The 24,118-nt window shown below is 58.2% G+C and overlaps 2 protein-coding genes across 5 annotated transcripts; one reads left to right on the top strand and one right to left on the bottom strand.

Moving 5' to 3' along the window:
- Positions 1–1,457: 1,457 nt before the first annotated feature.
- On the top strand, positions 1,458–3,633 carry RNF181 (ring finger protein 181). Its single transcript, XM_030549505.1, has 5 exons — positions 1,458–1,592; positions 1,724–1,857; positions 2,208–2,323; positions 2,558–2,632; positions 3,265–3,633. The coding sequence occupies exons 1-5, from the start codon at positions 1,507–1,509 to the stop codon at positions 3,322–3,324; spliced, it is 471 nt and encodes a 156-aa protein (XP_030405365.1). The 5' UTR covers positions 1,458–1,506; the 3' UTR covers positions 3,325–3,633.
- Positions 3,634–4,789: 1,156 nt separating this feature from the next.
- TMEM150A (transmembrane protein 150A) lies at positions 4,790–22,489 on the bottom strand. 4 transcript variants are annotated; one of them, XM_030551799.1, is made up of 8 exons: positions 22,404–22,489; positions 20,534–20,736; positions 16,396–16,443; positions 15,723–15,809; positions 13,575–13,642; positions 7,223–7,350; positions 6,656–6,833; positions 4,790–5,708 (listed from the first exon to the last, which is right to left on the bottom strand). In XM_030551799.1, the coding sequence occupies exons 2-8, from the start codon at positions 20,596–20,598 to the stop codon at positions 5,467–5,469; spliced, it is 816 nt and encodes a 271-aa protein (XP_030407659.1). In that variant the 5' UTR covers positions 20,599–20,736; positions 22,404–22,489; the 3' UTR covers positions 4,790–5,466. The 4 variants fall into 4 exon arrangements, with proteins under 4 accessions (XP_030407659.1, XP_030407660.1, XP_030407661.1 ...); XM_030551800.1 differs by having other exon boundaries at positions 22,381–22,471; XM_030551801.1 differs by lacking the exon at positions 22,404–22,489 and adding an exon at positions 21,929–22,027.
- Positions 22,490–24,118: the final 1,629 nt, after the last annotated feature.

The raw sequence follows: 24,118 nt of genomic DNA, 5'->3' as shown, positions 1-24,118 counted from the left end.
CAGTGAAGGTGTGCTCGGAGCACAGGTCAGCACGCTCCTTTGCCATCATGCCTATAACAACAGTTACGTTGGGGGTGTGCTGAGCCCATGACTGAGCGGCAATAGCCGTTTCCTGGTCCGTCTCCAACTGTTGTCTCATCTCGTTTATAGATTGTTAACTCTATGGAGCAGAACAATTTGTGTAGTGGGGTGCTGAGAGCCAGTGAACCAAACTAAACCCTGCACCTCCAGCACCTATGAGCAAGGCCCGTCTGTTGGCTCTGGGTCTGTAAAGTGCCTGGCACAATGGGGTCTTGCTCCATGAGGGAGGCTCCTAGGTGCTACCGTAATATACGTAGCTTGATGGGTCCTGGTCCAGGACTGGGGTCCCTGGGCATTACTGTAACCTCATAAATAACCTGCAGTGCCCAGCACAATGGGGAGTGTTTGGGATGTGGGCACCTGTCTGTTAAGAACTGGGCCGAGACCCACCAACTCCAGGGTCATCAAAACCCTGCCAGCCGTTCCCACCCAGGCCTGGACTGGAATCAGTGACCTAGAGGCAAATGTCTCTAAAAGCCCATGGCTGATCTTCGGAGCTTCCTGGTAGCTCAATGGTTCTGCGGGCGACACCCTCACTGGTCTCTCTTTAGGAGGAATGAACGTCGCTCATTGCTGAGCAGAAATTCGATCCAGTTGGTCTTACTGAGCCCGGGGAGATGATTCCCACCATGGTTATAACCTGTTTTGGAAGGATGGAGTGTGGGGAGGGGGAGGGGAATTCCGCATCACCATTGGCAGGATTTGTTTCCTGAGATCCTGATAACACTGAACAAAATTATCCTGAATGATCCCACCCCCGGCAGTGAGCTCCCCCAAAGCAGTGCCTCCCCCCCACTTGCAAGCTGAGAGTGCCCCAGGGCAGCACCTCCCTCCCCCCCGTCTGTGAGCACCCCCAGGGTGGTGCCAGCACCCCCCCCAGCTGTGAGCACCCACAGGACAGCACCCCCCACGATGTGAGTTTCCCCAAAGCAGTGCCTCATCCCCCACAGGCTGTGTCCCCCCAGGGCAGCACCTCCCTCCACCCCCGGCTGTGAGCGTCCTCAGGGCAGCACCCCCAGGATGCGAGTTTCCCCCTAGCAGTGCCTCATCCCTCCAGGGCAGCACCTCCGCCTGCTGTGAGCGTCCCCAGGGCAGCACCCCCAAGATGTGTGCGCCTGCGCTCTCACAGCAGCGCCTCCCTCCCTAGCTGTGAGCGCCCCCAGGGAGGTGCCCTCCCAGCTCCGCCCCCCGCTCAGTCCGGGCAGGGGCTCAGACCGTCCCGCACGAATCACCGCCCCTCTCAGTACGGCGCGTCCCGATTGGCTCCTGGCTGCGACTCCGTGCCTCGGGTCCGGCCAACCGGCGATTAGCTCCCCTGCTACTTCCCCATCCAGCCCCGCCCCCGGCCGCGGGGATTGGCTGGCGCGGCCCGTCTGGCGAGGCCATTGGGCCGGGCCCGGGCCGGGCCGAGAGTCACTGGCCCCGATGACTTCGTACTTCGAGGAGCACAACTGCGATCCCGGCGAGCCCGTGGAGCGCGCCCGGGAGAACGTGCTGCTGGAGCTCGCGCGGTGAGGGCGGGGCCCAGCCCCTGGGGGGGGGCGGGGCGCGTGCACTCCGTGGGGGGGGGGTCAGGGAACGTGCCCCCTAGGCCCCCCCCCGCAGGAACCTGGCCCCGCCCCTGACCGGCCTCTCCCCGCAGGACTCTGTTCAATGGGCAGCAGATCGACCTGGGCTCCGTGGACTTCACCGACTGGGATCAGCGGCTGCCCCCGCCGGCCGCGCGCCGGGCCGTGCTGAGCCTCCCCACGGTGCGGGTGACGCCGGCCCAGGCAGGTGAGGGAGCCCCCTTCCCCCCTCCAGGCCAGGGCTCGGGAAGGGCCTGGGCAGCTCGAGGGCTGTGCCGGTGCCCCGCCCCATTGCCCCAGCCCCCCCCCGAGGAGTGGCGTGTGCCCTCTCGCCACCGAATGAGACCAAGGATTGGACCCAGGTGTCCGATTGACAGAAACGCTTTGCTGCGCCTGCACTTGGGGTCTCTGCTTCCCTTCCCGCGGGGTGGGTCAGTGCCGAATCGTGGCGCTCAGGACGAGGTCCTGGTGCCCGTTTCCACGGGGTCCGGGAGTGGGCGGGATGAGCCTGATGCTTTTCTCTCTCTCCCCTGCCTGCCGCCCGGTGCTGCTGCCCAGACAAAGGGCTGAAATGCCCCGTGTGCCTGTTGGAGTTCGAGGAGGATGAGGGGGCCAGGAAGATGCCCTGTGAGCATCTCTTCCACTCGGGCTGCATCCTGCCCTGGCTGGGGAAGGTAGGTGCCACTCCTTTCACAAGCCTGCAGGGCCAGCTGTGCTTCCCCGCCCCTGGCTGGGGCTGGCCCCTTTTGAGATGCCGGCTGTAGCCAGGCCACTGAAAGCAGAAACAATGGGAGGTGACCCTCTGCTGAATTGGCAGAGCCAAGGAGATGCCCGAAAGGTCTGGGGCTGCAGGTGCCAGGGTGGGCGAGGGGACGGTGCATCAGTGAGATTTCTCTTCTGTCCCCCAGACCAACTCCTGCCCCCTGTGCCGCCACGAGCTGCCCACGGACGACCAGGAGTACGAAGAGTACAAGAAAGACAAGGTGGGGTGCTTGTCACCACGCAGCTCCCCCCAGGGAGCCAGGGGTGGGCAGTGTGGGGTCCTGCTGCAGGGGGTGGTTGTGCAAGGAAAGGCTCCGTTTCTGCCATTAAATGGTTAAAGCTAAGTGGCCAGGGAGCAAAGCATTAGAAAATTGAACGCTGAGCCCAGGAAAAGGGGAGAATTCAGGGCCTGCTAGGCTGGGGTGTAATTCGGGTGGAGCAGTGCCAGTTTTCCCCATCCCTGGTAGTTCTGCCAGTGCCCCTCCTTGCTGACTCACAGGCCCCCCTGCCGTTCCAACCCAGAGCTGAGCCTGCCTGGCTGGCCGTGGGTATGTTTGTCACAGAGCACTCAATGCCTGGGGAAGAGGCTGGAGGTGGCAGCCCAGGGCCTCATCTGGCTGCACCAGATGATGGTGTGGGGGTCAGGCCTGAAGCGTGATGGTAATCGCAGTGACGTGCTGCTAAAGCCCAATACTTAGCACCCTGTCTGGCTGTGGGCCCCAGCAGATTGCCCAGTGTGGGAAGGGAACGTGGTGGGTACTGGGGCCTCCTGCTGCCCATGCTGGGCGGGGGTGATGTGTTAGGTGGGCGGGTGACGCTCGCCTTTACCACTGCCTGCCCTGGTATGTTTCAGGTGCGGAGGCAGCAGCGTGAGCACCGGTTGGAGTACCTGCATGGGGCCATGTACACGTGACTGGGGGGGGGGGGCCCACCTTGTCCTCTGCCTGCCTGGGGCATTGGATGCCCTCTCTGGGTGGGGGGCTCTCGGGGTCGGTGGGGGTGACACATCAGGATGGGTACATTCCAGAGCTGGGTCTGCAGGGGGTATCCTGACATGGACAGGGCCCCTCCTTTGCTGACCAGCCCCAGCATCCCCATGGAACAGCCCTGGGCGTCTCCCCCACTTTGCTGTGGGATCACCACAGGGGCAGGAGTAACTGACTCTAACCCCCACCCCCGATCTAGCCATCTCCCCAGGCTGATTAAAGCTGTTTTTCTCTGACCCAGAGTGTTTATGGGGCATCACTGAGGAGTGAATGGGACTGGGGGGTGTGGTTTCAGAGGGGTGAGGGATTGGGGTATGGAACCATCTCTGCAGGGGAGCCAGGGAATTGGGGCGGGGGGGGAAGGGAAGGGAGATGACTGTGCTGAGGTAGAGGAAGGCCAGGAGGGTGGGTCTGTCTTTCATTCCCATGCAGGTGGGTGCTGGACCCTGCCCTGGGCCCTAAGCCTTGGCCCCTGCAAGAGTCCCCACAGCCAGCTAGCTGGCTGTCTGGAACATGCCTAGGGGCTGAACTCCCTCCCCAACTGCTGTCCCAGGGCCCCTGACTCTAGCTCCCCGTGGTGGGGCAATAGCAGGCCAGGCTGGGGCAGGCCCTCCCTGCTGTTCAGAGGGAGATCACAGCATGTTGCTGGTGCCAGGAGGGTGGTGGTGGTGGGGTGTCCCCGAAGTGAATGGGGCTCCTCCTTTGCTGATCAGCCCCCGTGTTCCCTGCTCCCTACCAGCACTGGGCTCAGAACAGCTGGGGCTGGGAGGGCCAGGGGATTAGGGCTGTTTCCCCATAATCTGTATTTAAGGGGGCTGCTGGTGTGTGACATCCCTTCCCAGTTAGGGGGAGCTGGAGCCCAGCTGCACCCAGGGGGACCCTCTCTTGGATTCAGCTGCCCCTCTCCCCTGATGGAAAAGGGATTTGGACAACATTGTCCCTGGTATGGCCCAGGACTCTCTGCTCACCCCCAGGCAGGAGCACCCAGCTGGGGGGCATTGGGAGAATCCTGGCCTCCAGTGGGGTTATGCTCCCCAGCAATGGAAGCCAGCTGAGGGAGGCAGGGAGGGCACAGCCATGAAGGATGAAAAGCTGGTGGGTGCCCCCTGCTCCGGCCCAGCTCAGTAACCAGCCAGCTGTAGCAGACCATCCCCCTCCCCACTTACACAAGGAGAAGGCTTGCTCCTGAGGCATGTGGGACAGCTCCCATAGCCTGCAGGGGGCAGCCACCTGCCACAGGTGCCCCAAGATGTCATGAGCAAGGGGGGAACCAGGCCCTGGCTGGCTGTTCCCAAGGCTGGCCCAGTGGGCAGCACAACCCTGCCAACTCCGGGCAGGTAAACAGGGCTCCTCCACAGGGAGCTTCCTCAGTGACCAGGCAGCACACCCTGCTCCAATATAAGTCTCTTTATACACCTTAGAGATATAAAAAGTATTAAAAATACCAATCCAGTTTACCCAAAGAAACCAGCTCAGAAGGATGGGGATCGAGGCTCTTTGCCCTCCTGCCACATCATCCCCCATCCCACTGCCAAGACCTCCCCCAGGACAGGGAGAGGAAGGAGAGGGGTTAATGGGTCTTTTCTCCCCCACCTTCCCTCTAAACATCAGACACCATTGGACAGCCCTGTGTGTCCCCCCCACTTTGCAATGGGGTTACCCCAAATCCTTCCTGAATGGGGTAGGGGCTTGAGTAAGGGAACTTGTGCAGAGGGCTCCTGCCCAGGAGAGGCTGCCCCGACGCGGGTAGTAAAGCCCCCAGCAGAGCAGCATGAGCAGTCGCGCCCTGCAGCCAGCTCCGGTCTCCTTTCCCTGAGCAGCCGCTGCCGGCAGGGGTCTGATCTGCAGAAGGGGTGAGGGCCTGCGGAAGCCAGCCCAGGTAGGAGAAGGCTGGTGGCCCCACCCCAGGGCGCCCTTTGGCCATTGATGCAGCAGCTAGGCTGGCCAGCAGGGAGGGCTGGGAGGGCTGCTGGGCTCAGCCTTGCTGTGACGGGCAGCCCCAATACTGTGTTTTCCTTTAAAAAATGTTTTTTGATACAAAATCCAAGGGGGGGGAGGGGAGCCCCTGCTCAGATCATGGCGATGCTCTCAGGGGTGCAGTTGAGGTGGGTGGAGGTGCTGCTGCCACCGGGTGACTTGCAGCCCCGGCTGCTGGCCCGCTGCAGCACTGTCACCAGAGTGTCGGTGGAGACAGCCCCAAAGTCGTAGGCGAAGGTGCCGTAGAAGACCAGCATGTCGATGACGAAGACCCACTCGCAGATGGCTGCCAGGTGCTGCAGCAGGGGGCTCTCGTGGATGAAGAAGACACCGCCTAGGGGCTGGCTAAGGAAAGTGTGGCCTCAGCAGATGGTGGAGTCACAGAGACCCCACTCCCCACCCTGCACACTGACTTGGAGTCCTGTGTGCCTCCCCTCCCCCCCCGCCATGGGGGGAAGGGGCACCAGCTTCCCTCATTCCCCGCCCCCTGGGGACTGACTGCAGGCACCACCACCATCCCCCCCACTGCAGGGGGAGCGGAGGGGAGGCATGCCAGAAGCCCCCTGGGCCAGCTCACACCTGGCATGACCCTTATGAGCCTTCCTTGCCCCCACGCCTGGGCAACCTCGAGGTCACTCCCCCCCCCCACTGATCCCCACGAGCCTGTCTGCAGGAGCTGCCCACGGGAAGGGTGATGTGGCTCTAGCCCCAGGCAAATGGGTATCTTTAACCCTGTGCTGCCTGCAGGGTGGCACGCACAGCCCCTGATCACTAGTGCTAGAAGCTGTGGGTACAGGTGAGGCCTGGGGCAGGGGACCCTGCCATGTATCAGTACAACAGGAGAGGGCCAGCCCCTAGCATGCTGGGGGCACCCGGGCACCAGGGAGGTCAGCCAGGCAGAGCTGTAGAGGGTACCATATGCCCCAGCCCTTCCCAGTGTCTGTGCTAGGCTGTCCCGTTTGGGGCGCAGAGCGGGGCTGCCAGTTCGTAGCTGCTTCAGCAGCAGACGTGGCCCCAGGTGATGCCCCTACCCTGCAGCAGGGAGAGCCTGATGTTCTGCTCCAGCCCTGGGAACTACCCTGCTCTCTGAGGCCACCGGGGGACATCGGGCCTAGGGATCGAACTTGGGTCTGCTGTGTTAGCTCAGACCAGCAGCATGCTCCCTGGGGCGGCCTGCAGGACACAGCCCTGCGGTTACCTAGATGACGTTCATGGATGTTGAGTGGGGGTTAGTGCCCCGTGCCTGCTGGGCAGCGAGAGAACCCGCAGCCGGAAGGATACTGAGGACGAGGGCGATTAAGGCCACGCTGGTGAGCGAGACGCGGAGGTGCGCCATCCAGCCGTCCAGGGCGCTGATGGCAGTGTGGTAGGTGAGGATGCACTGGAGGCAGACGAAGAGCAGCCCGGCCGGGAAGGCAATGCCCGCCCCGATGTAGTGCAGGGACTTGGCGTTGTCCACCTGGGGCAAAGGGAGGGACAGCAGTGAGCCTGGGCCATTCCTGCCGCTCAGGCCCCCCCTCCCAGTTCAACCTGGCTGGTCTCACAATATGGGAGCCCTGCACAACCACCCCCGTCCCAGGCTTGCTTCTTCTGCACCCCAGTAGCTCCTCCCATGCTGTGCTGCTTCCCTATCACCCCGTATGCCCCAGATATGCCCTGCTCCACAGCTGCCAAGCCCCTTCCTCTCTTCTCACCCAGCCCTTCTGGTCTGGGGAGCTAGCATCTGCCCCCTCCTTCTCCCATGGCCAGACAGCCAGCAGCGTCTCCCTAGCAAAGGGACATCACAGCCAGCTTAGGGGACAGGGGCCATGTGACATCCATGGGAGGAGAGGCTCCTGCCCAGCCCACCTGGAAGTTGCCAACCACGACGAGGCCAGCAGCGTTGGTGCAGCCCGCGACAAGCGCCGTTGTGTTGACCCAGGAGCGGTGGCTCTGCTCAATCAGCTGCCCGTAGCGCAGGAAGCAGATCAGCACCACTGCCGAGAGACAGGCTGTTAGTAGGGCCGGGGGGGCTACCTCCTCCCACACCCAGAGGACGCCAGCCACATCAGGAGCCATGGGGCGCTCCCCCTCCAGGACTCCAGCTGCATGACTGGGCCATGGCTCTGACGTGATGTGTGGGGGGCTAGATCAGTTCCACCTCGCAGCCAGCTGGGGGAGGTGCCCCCAAGCCAGCTGTGCTCACAAACCCAGCCACAGCAATGAGCCCTCACAGACCAGAGGCACCTGGGGATTGCTCCTGGGACACTGCACCCCGTATTCTTCAGAGTGAGGATCATTCTGGCCCAATTCTGAGAGACCATATACCAGATAAGGCATGTGAGGGGTCATTGGAAAGGTTCTGCTTTACTGAATATAATTATCCTACTTGTGTGCATGGATCATTTCTGTATCTGAAGTGCAAGATATTGACTGTGTATCTGTATTACAAATGTGTTTACACTTGGGAAACGCCTACTAGGGCAGTAGTTTTCAAACTTTTTTTCTGGGCACCCAGTTAAAGAAAATTGTTGATGCCTGTGACCCAACAGAGCTGGGGATGAGGGGTTTGGAGTGTGGGAGGGGCTCAGGGCTGGGACAAGGGGTTGGAGTGCAGGAGATGGCCCTGGGCTGGGGGTGCAGGCTCTGGAGTGGGGCCATGGATGAGGAGTTTGGGGTGCAGGCTCTGGGGTGGGGCCATGGATGAGGGGTTTGGGGTGCAGGAAGGGGTTCCAGTTTTGGGGGGGGCTCAGGGCTGGACAGGGGATTGGGACACAGGGTTACCTCAGGCAGCGTCAGGTCAGCAGTGCAGCAGGGGTGCTAAGGCAAGCTTCCTGCCTGTCCTGGCACTCCGGACTGCGCTGCACCTTGGAAGCGGCCAACAGCAGGTCCAGCTCCTAGGCAGAAGTGCACAAGTGGCTCCATACAGCTCTTGCCCACAGGCACCACCTCTCCCCCAGCTCCCATTGGCTGGGAGTGCAGAGCCGGTGCTTGGGGTGGGGGCAGCAGGCAAAGCCCTGTGGCTCCCCCCCACCTAGGAGCTGGACCTGCTACTGGCCGCTTCCGGGGCACAGCTCGGTGTCAGAACAGGTAGGGATTAGCCTGTTTTAGCCAGGCAGCACCACTGATGGGACTTTTAACAGTACTGGATCATGACCTGCAGTTGAAAATCACTTGTCTAGATGGCTGGCTGGGAAGGGCCCATTCAAATGAATGAATCATTAGGGAGAACAATAGGCCTTAGAAGGTGCTTATTCTCCACCTGAGGATGCTACAAATGGCCTCTGAGCAATGGCTGCTGCAGCACTACAGGGATAGGTCACCTGGTGCTGGACTCTATCTTGGAATACCAGTGTTCTCCCACTGAAAGGCATGGGAACCAAGCTTGGGGACAAAGGGTTCCCACCATATGCAAAAGCTATTTAAGGCAGGGGAGTGACATCATCAGGGTTCTTCACTGACTTCCCCCCTCTTGGAAACACCCGAGGAACAAAGACTGAACTGGGGGAAGTGCTGGACACAGGCTAGAGGGGCTTTTAAGCTGTAAGCAAGTGCAGCTGGCCCCTTAAGAATCTCTGCAGCCTTCTTGAACTATCACCTGGGGTGAGAAATTGCTACTCATATCCAATCTCTTTAGTATATTAAGCTTAGTTTCATGTTTGTTTGCTATCCCCTATAATCACTTAAAATCTATCTTTTCTAGTTAAAAATTTTGTTTTTGCTTTATCTAAAACCAGTTAGGACTTGGGGCAGAAAGCTGTTGCATGTCCTTCTCTGCATTGAGGGAGGGAGCAATTTCATAAGCTTACACTGTACAAGTCTCTGTGCCATGCAAGATGGTATAATTTGGGGTTTACACCCTCAAGGGGGGGGTGTACTTGAGCAGCTGGGCAGTTCCTTAGCTATAGACTCCCCCTGCAGAGCCGATAGAATCATAGATTATTAGGGTTGGAAGGGACCTCAAGAGATCATCTAGTCCAACCAGCATATGTATGAACATAAGAACATAAGAGCAGCCATACTGGGTCAGACCAAATGTCCATCTAGCTCAGCATCCTGGCTTCTGACTGTGGCCTATGCCAGGTGCCCCAGAGGGAATGAACAGAACAGGGAATCATCAAGTGATCCAGCCCCTGTTGCCCATTCCCAGCTTCTGGCAAACAGAGACTAAGGACAACATCCCTGCTCATCCTGCCTAATAGCCACTGATGGACCCATCCTCCATGAACTTATCTAGTTCTTTTTTGAACTCTGTTAGTGTCTTGGCCTTGACAACATCCTCTGGCAAGGAGTTCCACAGGTTGACTGTGTGTTGTGTGAAAAAAATACTTCCTTTTGTTTGTTTTAAACCTGATGCCTATTTTCATTTGGTGACCCCTTTTTCTTGTGTTATGAGAAGTAAATAACACCTCCTTATTTACTTTTTCTACACCAGTCATGATTTTATAGACCTCTATCATATCCCCACCCTTAGCCATCTCTTTTCCAAGCTGAAAAGTCCCAGCCTTATTAATCTCTCCTCATACAGAAGCCATTCCATACCCCTAATCATTTTTGTTGCCCTTTTCTGAACCTTTTCCAATTCCAATATATCTTCTTTGAGATGGGGCAACCTGCACACAGTATTTAAGATGTGAGTGTACCAGGGATTTATACAGAGGCAATATGATATTTTCTGTCTCATTATCTGTCCCTCTGTTAATGATTCCCATCATTGGTAGCTTTTCTGACTGCAGCTGCACATGGAGTGATGTTTTCAGAGAACTATCTGCAATGATTCCAACATGGGTGGTAGGTAAACCCCTGGCTTGGGGAGGCTAGGAGCCCCCGGCCCAGCCCATTGTGTGCCCACCAGAACCCCGCCCACACTCGGAGCACCATGCCGCTAGGCCCAACCCCTGGCCGGCACGCCCCCTGCCTGTGAAGGCACCTCCCGGCAGAGCTGCTGGCCCCAGCACTGGGTGCACAGACAGCTCAGTTGGGGTGGGCCCGGGCCAAAGCCTGCCTGCCGCAGGGAACAGCAGGCATGGGAGTGGAGCATGGGCTGGGAACATCAGGCTGTTTGGGAAGGCAATGCCTTCCCATGCCTACAATACCCACCACCTATGGACTCCAAGATCTTTTTCTTGAGTGGTAACAGCTAATTTAGACCCCATCATTTTATATGTATAGTTGGGATGTTTTCCAATGTGCCTTACTTTGCATTTATCAACATTGAATTTCATCTGCCATTTTGTTGCCCAGTCACCCAGTTTTGCAGATTCTGTAGTAGCTCTTCATTAAGTCCAAAGCAGCTCAAGATCTTGAGTAATTCTGTATCATCTGCAAATTTCACCACCTCACTGTTTACCCTTTTCCAGATGTTCAGCAGCTGGCTGTGTCCCTACCTGTATGTTTCCTGGAGCCTGGGAGAGGGCTTCCCAGGCTGGTCACAGCAGTACTAGGTAAAGGGAGCCCAGGCTGGTGGGTCAGGGGTACCCCAGTTCCAGGTGGCACTTGTGACATTATGAATCTGATCTAATATCTCCTTGAAAGATGACAGGGCCAGAAAGAGGTAATTAACTCACAGACTGACCTGACCCATGGGTGGGTGAACCTTAAGAACTGGTTAGGAATATCTATAAATGAATAGAGCTTTGAAATGCAAGTCTGCATTGTTAGAGATCTCAAGGGTAGATGTTTGTTCAGGTCTTGTGAGATAAGCAAACAAGTCTTGTCTATCACTATAGCTTTGATTCAAAGATCAAAAAAGGAATATTAACATATAGGAAGACACTTGAGTGAAATAGTATTATTGTCTATGTGTCTCTTTGAAGGTTGTGGTAACCTGTATCTGAACTGTTTAATGGATAAATTACCCTGTAGTAATTGCCAGGCTGTTTGGGAGAAGGAGTTAAGCCTATTGTTTTCTCAGGCCGAAAGGCTGCTGGAAATGTATAAGAACCCTGGAACATGATCCTACTTGGTCTCAGATCTGCTTTGGGTTTCAAGAGGGGGAAACCTTAAGCCATAAGGATTGAGATCCCCAGTCACTGACTGGAGCCACCCTGAATATGGACATTGGACTATAACCTCTGGACTATTTCTAAAGGACTTTCAGCAACTACAAGCTCTTCTCTACTATGTATCTGAACCTCAAGTATTGAATTCAAGTCTGTCTGTGTATTGATCTTTTAATGAACACTTCTTTTTTTAATAAATTTTAGCTTAGTTAAGAATTGGCTAATACTGTATATTTTGGGTAAGATCTAAGTTGTAATTGGACCTGGGTATGTGGCTGATCCTTTGGGATTGGAAGAACCTTTTCTTTATATGATAAGATTTTCAGGCATCATCATCATCATCATCATCATATCTGATGTGTTGTCTGGACAGAGGCCTGAGGCTTGGCACCTTAAGGAAACTGCATTGTTTAGACTTCTAAGTAACCAGTGAGGTACTACAGAAGCTGTTTTGTGCTAGCTTGATAAATCTAAGTATTGAAATAACCACCAGATTTTGGTGTTTGTCTGCCCCAGTTTGTTTGCAGTTCACCCTAATTGAGTGACCTCAGTTGGCTCCTACAGGCAGCACCGTCACAGCACTCCACGGGGAACCCATCATACCCCCATTGTGCGTATTGATAATGACTGATGGGAAACCCCCCCACCCTCCCCCAATGGAAGGCCCCCAGAGCTCGAGAGGCTGCCTGAACACTGGAGCCTCTGGCAGGGGCATGCAGGGAAGCCAGTGGAAAGCCTGCAGATGTTGATTGTGCCAGGGGAAGCTGTTCAGTCCCTTGCTATCTCATCTCTGAATCTGGGGGGTCTATTAAATCAACTGCTTATTTTCGCCCCCACCAGCTCACTAGTGTGCAGCCTGCATAGAGTGTCCCTCACAGTGACTGAGGAGCTGGGTTCACACCTCTGGGGGTGACAAACCAGAGGCAAAAGTGTCTGGTAGTTAAGAACTTAGGGGAGGCCAGGGTAACCTGCAGGGCAGTTGGGGTCACCATGAAGGCCCTAGCCAAGCCCATAGAAGCTAGGGTAAGACCTTTACACTTATGGGCTGGCTACGGGGGTGAGGGCTCTGAGCCACAGCAGCTCCTAAGGCCACAGGATTGGCAGTGACAGACCCACTCCCTGGGCCAGGGGGATCCTGTGACGAAGTGGGAGGGGGGTTCTTTTTTTCCAAATGGTTTTCATGCAGAGGGGATGGGACTCAGTGTCCCTGAGTGTTACTGGTTTAACGAGGTGAGGGGAGAGGGAGTTTGTTGTTACAGAGGACTGGAGAGGGAGCTTGGCACCCCAGCCAATGGCCTGGAGAAGGGAGACCCCAGTGACTGGTGATGGGGAGGCCCAGCTCAGGAGTCACAGCTGATTCTGGCCCATGGGGGGACGATGGGCTGTAAAGAGGATCCTGGTGACCTGACCAGCTGGTTCCAGCCAGAGAACAAAAAGAGAGGCCATGAGGCCCAGGTGACCCTGTTTACCTGGAAAGATGACAATGGACAGAGGCAGGGCCTGGAACCAGTGATCTCAGATGCCTTGCTGGGAAGCAGGGGGGCGCTCTAGGCTGGAGAGGGGGAGCAGGCAGGGCCCACCTGGATGCAGTGGGACTGGGATGTGCTGTGCTGAGGGAGGCTAGGCCTGAGGCCCTGAGAGTTTCCTATGCTGTGTTCAGACACTCAATAAACCCTCCTGTTTTACACTGGTTAAGAGTCACTCCAGTCTAGAGAACAGGGTTGCATTATTCCCTCTGGGAGTGTAGACCCTGGGGGTCCAGAGTGAGTGGACTCCCTGAGGGGGCCCACCGCGAGAGACAGGCGAGCTAAGGCTCAAGAGAGTGGGCATGACCTGTGAGTCCATGACAATGTCCTCAGCATATCCCACAAGCACAACATTTTAAAACAGTTTCCAGCACTTCTGTTGCAAAGAAAACCTTCCAACCACCACTGAGCCACCCTGGGAAGGGAGCAGCCTGCTGTGTGCCCCGGTGGGGATCTGCTGCCTGCCCAGAGGAGAGGTTGGGCCCCAGTCCAATGCAGAGGCAGTGCTGGGGATTGAACAGCACAGGGTCCCCTCTACGTAGCCAGATCAGCAAATGCAGCCCCAGATCCAACCCCACAGCAGGGAGGCTTAGCCTGGTGCAGGCTACATGGCCAGCAGGCCAAGGCTGTTGCAGGAGAGGGGCCCTCTGCACAGAGTGGCTCCTCAGCAGGCCAGGCGGGGTGGACACTTACCCATGAAAGCCCCGATGTTCCCAATAAGGCTGAAGAGGCAGCTCTCAGGGGGATACGTGCCACACTTACTGCAGGGCAAGGAGAAAGCAGTCAGCAAAGCCAGGATATGATCAGAGCAGCACATGCCTTCCCCGGTAGGCATGGAAAGGGGGTGGTGTGAACCCCATCCAGCATCCCTCTGGGCTGGTCACCTCCCTGGCTCCTGGCAGCTGTGCCCTCGCACGCCTCTGGGGCATGGGTGACATCTTGGCACCCCAATAATCACCACTGTCATGTAATTATTCTGTTTTGCACAAAGTGTGCCTTGTGAGGGATCTAAGTCTTGATCTGCTCAACAGTAATATCTCATTGGACTGTATGTGCTACCGGCGTATGTGAAGTTTGGCTATGGAAACATGTTGTGAGGTTGAAAACACCCACAAGCAGCTTTTCAGCTACAGCAGTAAAAAGGCCAAACAATGTTAATGGATTACTGAGGAAATGCACAAGCACCAGGATTACCCCAGGAACAGGCAACAGAAACCTCTCAAAGATAGCACGGCACAATGGGAACTGACTGACCCAGGTCACAGCAAAAGAGCTTTTAGCGAGTGGGGGGGAAGATCCAAAAGAGGAGCAATGACAACGTGAGGGGGCCTCACTCTTGACACCACCACACCTGGAAACACCTAATGAATAAAGACTGATCAGGGGGGAAGTGATGGCCCCAGGTTAAGGGATTTTTAGCTTGTGTACAAAAGCCTGAGAAAGCCAAGCTGCAAAGCCAAGGCAGCTTGTGCCTTAAGAATCTGCCAGTCTGTTTTATCACTCAGGGTGAGAATTTGCTAATTCATATCCTACCTATCTAGTGTGTCAAGCTCAGTTTGTGGTTTGGTTTATTTGCTAGGTAACCTGCTTTGATCTGCTTGCAATCACTTACTATCTTTCTGTAATTAATACACTTCGTTTAAGTTTTAATCTAAACTAGCGTGTGTTTGACTAAGGTCCTGGGGAAAAATCTCAGCTTGGTTACCACAAGTGTGCATGGTCCTCTTCACACTGAGGGAGCAGTAGACCATGTATTAAACCCATATACCAGCCAGATTTGAACAGGGCAGGACAGTACTGCTCTGGGGGCCTAGGCTGAGAAGCTGGTGGTCAAAAAGCCTGCATGTGACTGCACCTGTGTGGATGCTGGTGAAAGGGCAGGCTTGGAGGGCTTTGCAGTTTGTCACAGCAGCACAGTGGGAGCCCAGGCTGGTGGGTCAGAGGCTCAGTGGTACCCCAGCCCCAGGTGGCAACCTGGGGGGAACCTGTCACACATGGCACATATTGCATCAGGCCCTGGGCCCCCACAAGTTGTGCTGCTCCCCTATCCCCCTCCTTGACTCTCCTGCAACCATGCCACACATGCTGCATGTGACTTGGCATGATGCAATGCCACAGCTCAGTAGGAGCAGCGCCAGGGTTTTTGCTGCCCTAGGCGGCAGTACTCCTCCTGAGTATTTGGCGGCAGGGGTCCTTCTGCTCCACATCTTTGGGGCACTTCAGCGGCAGGTCCCAGAGCGAGTGAAAGACCCGCCACTGAATTTCCGCTGAAGACCCAGAGCGGAAGGAACCCCCTGCTGCCAAATTTCCGCCAAGGGTGCCAAAATGCTGCCCCCTCAAATGCTGCTGCCCTAGGTGACCGCCTAAGCTCGCCTAGTGGAAACGCCGGCCCTGCAGCTCAGGGGTGAGCTGGCTGGTTTGCACTGCTGCCCCCAGCAGGGTGGGATCAGGCCTGTGGGTGCCCACCTGGGCCCCCCGGTGGTGGGTTGAGTGGCCCACAGCACCATCTCCCTGTTGCACACAGGCAGCTTGGCCATGGCTCATTCCAGCACATGCTGCCAGAGGGCTCCAGGCACCTGGCACTTCCAGAGAGCCCAGCAAACAGCCATTACAGCACCCCGCCCCCAGCCCTGAGTGATACACGGAGGCCGGGAAGCAGGCGGCAAGAGGAGCCTGACAGCGAGGCTGGGGCTGCCCTGGGGTGAGGGAGCTGTGAAGCTCTCTCACTTAGGGCAGAAGGTGCAGCTCCTCTGGCCTCATGTAAGCTCCTCGGGGTGGGATACAGCCCCTAGCGCGATGGGCCCCAGGTACCACTCACACCAACCCCCCCTTCAGCCTCACCTGATCAGAGGCACATCTTCCAAGGTGCAGCAGCTTTTGGGGTAGCCATGCTTGGCAGGGCTGGAGGAGCATGACTCGTTGTAGGACCTGAAACCAATTGGTAAGTGGGGGGAAGGGGGATGAAAGGGGCCAGAACAGCATGGGGAGGAGGGGGAGTTAGGAACAGACATGGGGACAGGAGCAACTGACCTCTGCCCTACCGCTTTCCAGAGCAGTGGTATAGTCCGTATTACCCACCCCTGGGCACGGGGCCCTCCATACACAGGGGAGACCATAGGGGCTCCTCTCCCTGTCCTGGGGGCCTGGAGACATGGCCCCACCTCCCCAGAAGCCCTGGCACCCTCCCCTGGCAGCATAGAGGGACTGCTTCCCCCACCATAGGCCTTTCTAACATGGCTGCTGCCAGGCCCCACACACTAGGCAGGGGAAGGTTATAGTCAGGCAGCTGGTGCTCTGGACCATCCTGGGCACCCCCTGCTCCCCCCATCCCAGGGGCAGCACTCTGGATCCAGGCCAAGGAGCTGGACCAGAGCAGGGGGGCTAGCCCCGGAGCCTGACCGTACTGGTTAGAGATTAGGTACTACAATTGGCCAGGGCAAGGAAGGAAGCAGGTGGGCCGCAGCATCTGGCAGGGGCTGACCGCGCACTGCCAGCCATGGGGGCTGCTGCTCACCAGTTCTCGACGGGGCACACGTGGTGGTTCATCACTGCCATGGCGTACCTGTGAGGAGTACAGCCAGGGTCACCACACCTGAACTAGCGAGGGAAATTAATGCACCTACCCAGCCTCCTGCCCCATAGGAGCCTTCTCACCTCCCCGGCCTCTGGAGCAGGGGAGCCTAACTTAAGAACCCCTTGAGAGGCATCCAGTGTCCACAGCCAAGCCCTGGGTAATGGTGCCATCTCCAGACAGGTGCCCTGAAGAGCCTGGGGAGTGCTGGGAATGGACACAGCACCAGGAAGGCCAGCTCACTGGGGCTGAGACCTGCAGTGTGATCCATACCCACTACCCATGGGAAGCCCCCCACCTAGCCCACCTGGGGGTACATGACACAGGCCTTGCTCATTGGGTCATGCAGGCCAAATACCTAGCTACCTCTGTCTCCTAGCACCACCACACTCACCCCTGCAAACCCCTCCAGGGACACAAGCCAGTGCCCTGCCCAGCAAGCTGCTCAGCTCACACTGTGCTGGGGGAACCAAACAGCTCCATTCTTTGGAGCTTGTTGCAGCGCTAGCAGCCAGGGGCTCCGTAGCCAATGCTGCTGCAGGGCTCTGCTCTGAAGAGCGACTGGCCACGGCACTTGGGGGCTCAGTCTTTGCCCCCCAAGTAAGTCTCCATCAAGCAGCCTTGGGTCACAGGCGCAGAGACTAATTTTTCCTAACCTCTGCAAATGCTGGGATCTTCCCTCACTGGCTTCTGCCCTGCGTGGTGACGAGGTGCACAGAGGTCTCCAAAAGGCTCAGCCCCTCGCTGCCTGATGCTGCCCAGGGAGCAGCCCCTGCCATGGGTGGTATCTCCGCAGGGTTAAGGGGAGTTACTGGGAGGCCACTGGACTCAGCAGACCATCCCCCCCCAAATCCTCCTTTCAGGGAGCAGAATGGCACTAGAATGGGGACTGGGATCTGCTTGGCTTCGCAGCACACCCGACACCAGGGCACGTGCCCCAGGATGTTTCAGAGCATGGCCATGCGTGAGCTGGAGCAGAGGGGAAGTGGAAGCATTGTGAGTCGGCTTCTCCTGCCGCTCCCAGGTGTCACCTTTGGAAAGACTAAGTGGGGGGGTTTGGAAAATTACGAGCAATTTGAGAGGTCCCCAACTTTCCCCATAGCCCCTCTTCCCCCAGCAGCATGACAGCTCAGATCAGCCTGGTATCTGGGCCGCTGGTGAAGCGACGCACACTCGGACCGGGGAGCCGAGCCGAGCCAAGCAGCAGCCAAGGCGACATGAAGCAATGTGCCCTTCATCCTGCCACGCTCGGCTGTTTAACTTCAACAGCCACCCTCGGTGTCAGCGCAGGGACAAGCCGTTCTCCCTGGGCTCCAGCCAGTCACCACAGGGCCTGCGTCAAGAACATCCACACTCCCAGCCCCATTCCCACCCCCTCAACCCCAGGACAGAACCGCCTTGGGGGAGAGATTGGCTCCCCAGTGCAGAACGGTGGAACAGCCCGTTTGTTGCCCTGGGTGAGGGGGCACTGCCCCAGCTGCCCATCACGCTAGAGCAAAGAGCACCATGGTGGTGACAGGGAGGGGCTGCTCCTGGGGTCTGAGTACACCAGCTCAGAGCTGTGATCCAGGCTGACAGGCCAGTGGGCATGCGGGCCAGGACCTATTCCATGGGGGGCAGATCTGGGGCAGTTTGAAGGCACAGCAGTGCCACAGCCATGACTCCTTGCGGAGCCCGGACTCCTGCACTGGCAAGGCTGGGGCACTACAGTTTGATAGCCTGGCCTAAGTGAGCATGAGAAAGGCCTGGGAGCTGGCAGGGGAGGGGCAGCAGAGCTCCCAGCCTGCAACCCTCTCCCCACTCTGTCACTATCCCCACTCCTCCCTGAGCCGGGCATGTACAGCGCTGCAGGGGTAAAGGGCTGAGTCTTGTGTCCATGCTGCTCGAGGCAGCCAGGCCCGGCTCATTCCTGGCGCACACGGAGACCTGCGCTCCTTGCCCAGGACCCTGTATGGTCAGAGGTCACCTGACAGGCAAAGTCGGGGCAAACTACTCTGAGAAGCCTCCAGCCGTCTTTGCCGCCCCTCCTCCCCCAGTGCAGAGCTGCCCCCAGCACAGCCCCCTCCCCAATACCTCCTTATACTGGGGGAGCAGATGGGGTTGACCTTGATGGCTGGGCCTGATACCACACCTGCCAGCACCCCCCAGCTGAGGACCCTGCCTCCGCCCTGCTCTCACCAGGCCCTGCTTCCCATCAGGGTCCCAAGTCCTCACCTGCAGTAACAGCCAGTGAGAGCAGCTGGTACTAAGCCCTGTCAGAGCCCCCCCCCGACCCCTGCACTCCTCTGAGCTTTGCCACTCCAGACAAGGCCAAACTGGCACAGCCTCCCCACTCGCTGCAACACCTGAATGGCTCCGGGAGAGCATGTGTGTGTCGGGGGGGGGGGGGGGGGGGGCTTTCACCAACCCCAGGAGCAGCTGGGAGTGAGATACAGGGGGCTCTGAGCTACCCTCTGTGTAACTGCACAAGCCCCCGGTCACCATCTATAATGAGTTCCCACCTCCCTGCCTTTAACCAAGCTGTCACTTCACTGCTGAGGTCCCAGGCCAGGGCTGGAGCCATCAGCAACAACTGCTGGCTATTCTAAGCACCCAGCATGCGCAAGAGCCTCCCGGGGCAGGGATGGGGTCCCAGAAGGCTGGCGGGCTGGCCAGCCTGCCCCAGCGGGCTCTGTGGAGACCTCATGGGGCAGGGGGCCCTGCAGGTGAGGCAGCAGCCACATCTAGGGGATTACACCTAGGTTAGCACTCTGCATCTGAATTCCCATCTGTTTCACGGGCAGCTTTGCAAGGCCACCCACCCCCAATCCTGCCCCCTAGCACCGGCAGCCCCCAAGGACTCCCCTCCTGCAGAGGGGCACTCAGCCCAACACAGTTTGGGGTGACCCTGGCTCTGCCCATGTAGACGAGGACAAGGGTCCCCCCCCTAGTGGCTGGCACCTAGTACTGCAGGGTGAGTTAGGGACACACCGGGGCTCTCTGAGATGAGGACAAGGGCAGCTATTGTCAAGGCAGCCGTGCTGAGGACTGTGGGAGACACACCAGACCCACCTTGGGGAGGATTAGGAGAGGGACCCCACTCAGCTCCACTAGCAGCTAGGTCTGCCTGAAAACACACTTGCCGGTAACTCTCCATCACTGGGAGGGGGTGGGTTAGTGCCACGGAAGCATTGAACTGCACCCCTTAGAAGTGGGGGTCAGTGGACCCTTTGTTGCCCTGGGTTGGAACACAGCTCTCAAGCCACTCAACCTGGAAGCAGGAAGTCCCGTTCTGGGCTCGTAAGGCCAGTCCTGAAGCCAAACTCAGCAGACACCACAGGTCAGACACAAGAATGCTGAGCCCTGTAGTGACCACCACTTACCAGGTGCAAAGGAGATCCAGTTAACCCTCCTCCCATGTCAGACACAGGCCAAGGGGCTACAGCAAGGGGAACACAATGAAGTGTAAGTGGCAGGATGTTGCCAGGCTCCATGAGCTAGGAGCCATAGTTACCTGTGGGATGGCCAGCTGAGGATTCACCACACAGCTTATGCCAGTTTGATGCCCTGATCAGAGGGGCAGGGCTCAGAGGACCCAGAAGTGCCCCCAGCACTGGAATAGTGATATCTGCACCTCCCAAAGTAAATGCTCCCAATCCCACCCCACCTTTCTATTTTCCTCACCCCATCACAAAGCAAACCTCAGTGCTCACTCCGTGACCCCCACCAACACCCCAGACAGCAGCCACCCTGGAGCCTCAGCTGGGCTGGGGACACACCAAAGAGCCGCCAAACAGTTACACCAAGAGGGGCAGAACTGGAGTGAACCCAAGACTCAAGTAAAACATGGTGACAACAATCAGTTCCTAGCATAGGAGGCTACTAAAGGGAGGGTCTGTTAGCCCACAGCAAGGCAGGAATCTGGATTCAAAATCACTTGGTTTTGGACTTAGACTATCAGAGGAAGCAGCCCATGGACTAGCCACCCAATCTCACGGCTATTGGAGCACTCTATTCATTAGCCAGATCCCAGCCCCCATTGGTTAGCCCAGCCCAACCCTCCCCACATCACTACACAAACCAGAACAAAGTGGCTGCTTACACAATCCATATCCCAGTGATGGAGAAGGTAGACAGGCTAATGGGGAGGATGATCCAGGCTGTCATTAGTGAGTCCAGATACGGAACATGTGCGTGTGTGTGGGGAGACTTGGAGATGAGGTGGGAAAGGAAGGGAGAAGGAGGGATGGTTGGGCACCAGCTACAACCCAAGACCTCCACTCAGAACCATCAGAAGGCACCTGCCTGGAAGAGAGAGAGAGGTGCCGATGTCAACCAACAGGAGCCAGACCTACTGTTACACAGTGGGGGTGTGTGTGTGTGTGTCACCACTACTTTGGAGCCCCTCAGGTTCATTGGCAGCTCCAGGCCCCAGCATGCCAAGTGCATGCTTGGGGCACTGCCAGTCACTGCGAGGGCGGCATGCCTGCGGAGGGTCTGCTGGTCCCATGGTTTCGGCGGACCTCCCACAGGGGATGCCTGTAGGAGGTCCACCGAAGCTGCAGAACCAGCAGACCCTCCGTAGGCAAGCCACCGAAGGCAGCCTGCCTGCTGTGATTGGGGTGGCAAGATGCCTAGAGCTGCCCTTGCTCAGGCTGGGACCGTTTTCCTCTTTAACGGCCACATCCCTTGGACAGAAGGTGTCCATCATCCCACCCACCGACCTAGGAGTCCCCAGGCCCACCCCCTGGCTCTAGCCAATGCACACACCACCTCTGCTCTCCCACCAAATCCCTGGTAGCACTACAAAGCCCTCCTCCACTCACCCCTAACCTTTCAGCTAGGGCACAATGCATGTCAATGCTGGGACACATGGCAAGTGTCACAGGATGGCAGCAGGCAATTATTCCTGACCATGCTTCCATTGGGGCAGGGAAACCCTCTTGGGCATAGGGCAGTTGCAAATTCTTCCAGCCCAGCCTTCCTTTGTGCTCCTGGGTGCTCCCCCGCTTCATGCTACAGCTGCATTGCCACATTCTGATACAACACCCCCCTCCCGCTGACACAGCCCTCTGCCACTAAGCCACACCCCCACCTCAAAGCTACAGGTACCCCACACCCCTATTCTCTTTTCACCTCCTTGTGCACTTCCAGCCCAGAAAACAGGGCATGCGCTTCTCCCTCATACCGCTGGATTCAAAGCCAGGAGTCCAACTTAGCGGCCATCCCTGGCCCTGTTGCTTAGCATCCTCCCCATGCACTGGTCCAGGGGCTCAAGGAGATGGACTTTCTAGCACTCTCTCCTCCCTTGAGTGGGACTTGGGCTGGCTACCCAGCCCTGGAGAACAAAGCTCTCCCCATAGCAGGAGGTGCAGAGATAAGGACTCTCTCTCCCCATTCCCCTGAGCTGGAGGGACCCCGCCTAGCAGTGAGACTGGAATTCAGCTTCCAGGGCCCAGCCCTTCCGATCGGCTGCCACGAGGGGATGGCGATTTACCTAACGAGACAGGTCCTGGCAGCCCCTGGGGCCGCACATCCCAAGGCTTCGCGTCCCAGCCACGTAGCAGGGTTACGGGCCGGGCTCGGGACAGGGGCAGCAACATTTCATTCCTCCCGCACCTCTGGGCCGCGGCCAGCGCTGGATCCCCCCGGGTTTCCCGGGTCATTCCGGCAAAGCCGGCCCCGCCCCGGCCCCCCGCTGCCGGGTTCCCGGGGCTGGTGCAGCAGGGACCCCGCAGAGCTGCCAGCGCTGTGGGGGGTCCCGGCTTCTCCATCCGGGGGCGGGCAGCGCCCGCGCCCACCCAGTGCCACTGGAGCGAGGTCGGACAGACGGGAGCCCGCACCGCCCTTGCTCGTGAGCTCACAAACGCGGGGGGGACTCAGGTGTGCGGAGGGACCCGGGTCTCTGTGGAACAGAACAGATCCGATCCGATCCGGGCGCGTTCTCACCGAAGGGGGCGGGGGTCTCTTACCCGCTCCCCGCTGCAGCCTCCTGTCCCGGCCCCACCGCGCGGCGGCTGCCGGCTCCACACGGACCTTTAACGGGCCAGGCCGGCCCCGCCCCCGCTCAGCTGACCCGCGGCGCGCACGGCCCGACGGGAGCTGTCGTTTCCGAGCCACTCCAGCGCAGGACTACAACTCCCGCCATGCACCGCGAAGGGACCACGCCGGGACGGGCCGAACGCCCGGCCACGCCCTCCCTCACAATAGAATGGACGGGGGCTGGGGCGGAGCTCTATCGGACGGGGCGGGGCTTCTACGACGGACAGGGATCCTTGAGAAGGGGATGCGGGGTGGGGGGCTTTACGTTTGAATCAGACTGGACTGACGCATGTCTGAGATAGGGAGGGGGTCAAAGTTCTCCCTCCCTCGGGAATTCCTGTGTTGCAGGTTCGAGTCCTGTCCTCGGCACAGGTCTGGGGGGCACAATACTGGGGGTTCCCTGGTCAGGGCCAAGGGTCCTGCCATGGGTCCAAGTCCTAAATTAGAGGTCCCAGTCCGGGGTCCAAATCCTGGCTCTAGGCTGAGTTCAGGCCTTGGGAGGTCTGAGCTCAGGAACCTGGGCTGCAACCAGGGCGGTGGGGGGTGTTCGTATCCCATGCAGATTCAGGAAAAGGAGGAGCAGATATTACCACAGAGCAGGTGCGGGCTGCGTAGGGTTGGTGCCCCTGGACCCACCATGCACTCTGGGGTGCCCTGCTCGCATTGTGCACCATCCTTAACATCCTGGTGGCTGCTGGCACTCTTCTGCCCCGATGGATCCAACCATCCCCCAGACAAACAGCCTGGCAGTAGATCAGCCCAGAACACAGTTGCCAATTTTCCTGCAGTAAATAAGCACCTCGACTTTCATAATAAGCCCAAAATCAAGCTCGTCCCATGAAGACCAAGCCAATCCCTAACACTCCATGGGACTAGATCCCCCCGGCGTGCAGTGTGGGGCCTGCTGTGCACCCCTGACTCTCTCCCCGCTTGCCCCTGCTTCCCCCCCACCCCACCCCGCTTTGCCGGGAGCTAATAAAACAAAAGAAGCAACAAGCTACAAGCTCCAAACTAGCCAACAAGCAACTCACAAGCCAATTAAGCCAAAACCAAACTCATTTTCTGTGTTTTTTTCTGCAGCTTTGTCACGTCTAGCCCAGAAGCTTTCCTCCTCCAGGAGAGCCTGGAAATGACCCACCCAACCTCAGTGCTGCCCCGTGCCACCAACTCCATGTGGGCGAGATCTTCTGGCCACGCCGGCAGTGATGCCTCTCCCTGCTGAGTGCTGGGGTAAGGGGCCTTGCCCCATCCTGCCAGCCATGTAAACCAGATGATGAGGGAGTGGATCAGGCCCCATCCCCCACCACACAATCCCTCTTCAGCCACAACCCTATTGGTGCCAGGGGGCCACTGGTTGCTTTTGGGCCTTCCCTAGGTCTGGAGAAGCCTGCAGCCTGCGATTCACCCTCTCTGCCCTCCAGGACCCTGCCAGCGCTGGCCCCATGCCTCCAAGCAGAGGAGGGTTAAGCTTTTGTGGGGCCCTGGACCAAAGCAAGTGGGGTCCCCTCCCCCACATTCTCCTGCTGGGGAAATGAGGTTGGGATGTGGGGGCTTCCCCTGCTCCCCGGCAGGAGCGCTGGGTGGGCAGGCAGAGTGAGTCGGGGTATGGGGGTGCCCTTTTTTGTCTCTCCCCAATTGGTCCGGG

Source organism: Gopherus evgoodei, chromosome 2, assembly GCF_007399415.2.
Source record: "Gopherus evgoodei ecotype Sinaloan lineage chromosome 2, rGopEvg1_v1.p, whole genome shotgun sequence".
Lineage (NCBI taxonomy): Eukaryota > Metazoa > Chordata > Testudines > Testudinidae > Gopherus > Gopherus evgoodei.
The sequence above is the reverse complement of the archived record's forward strand: the minus strand, read 5'-3'. Positions and strand labels throughout refer to the sequence as shown.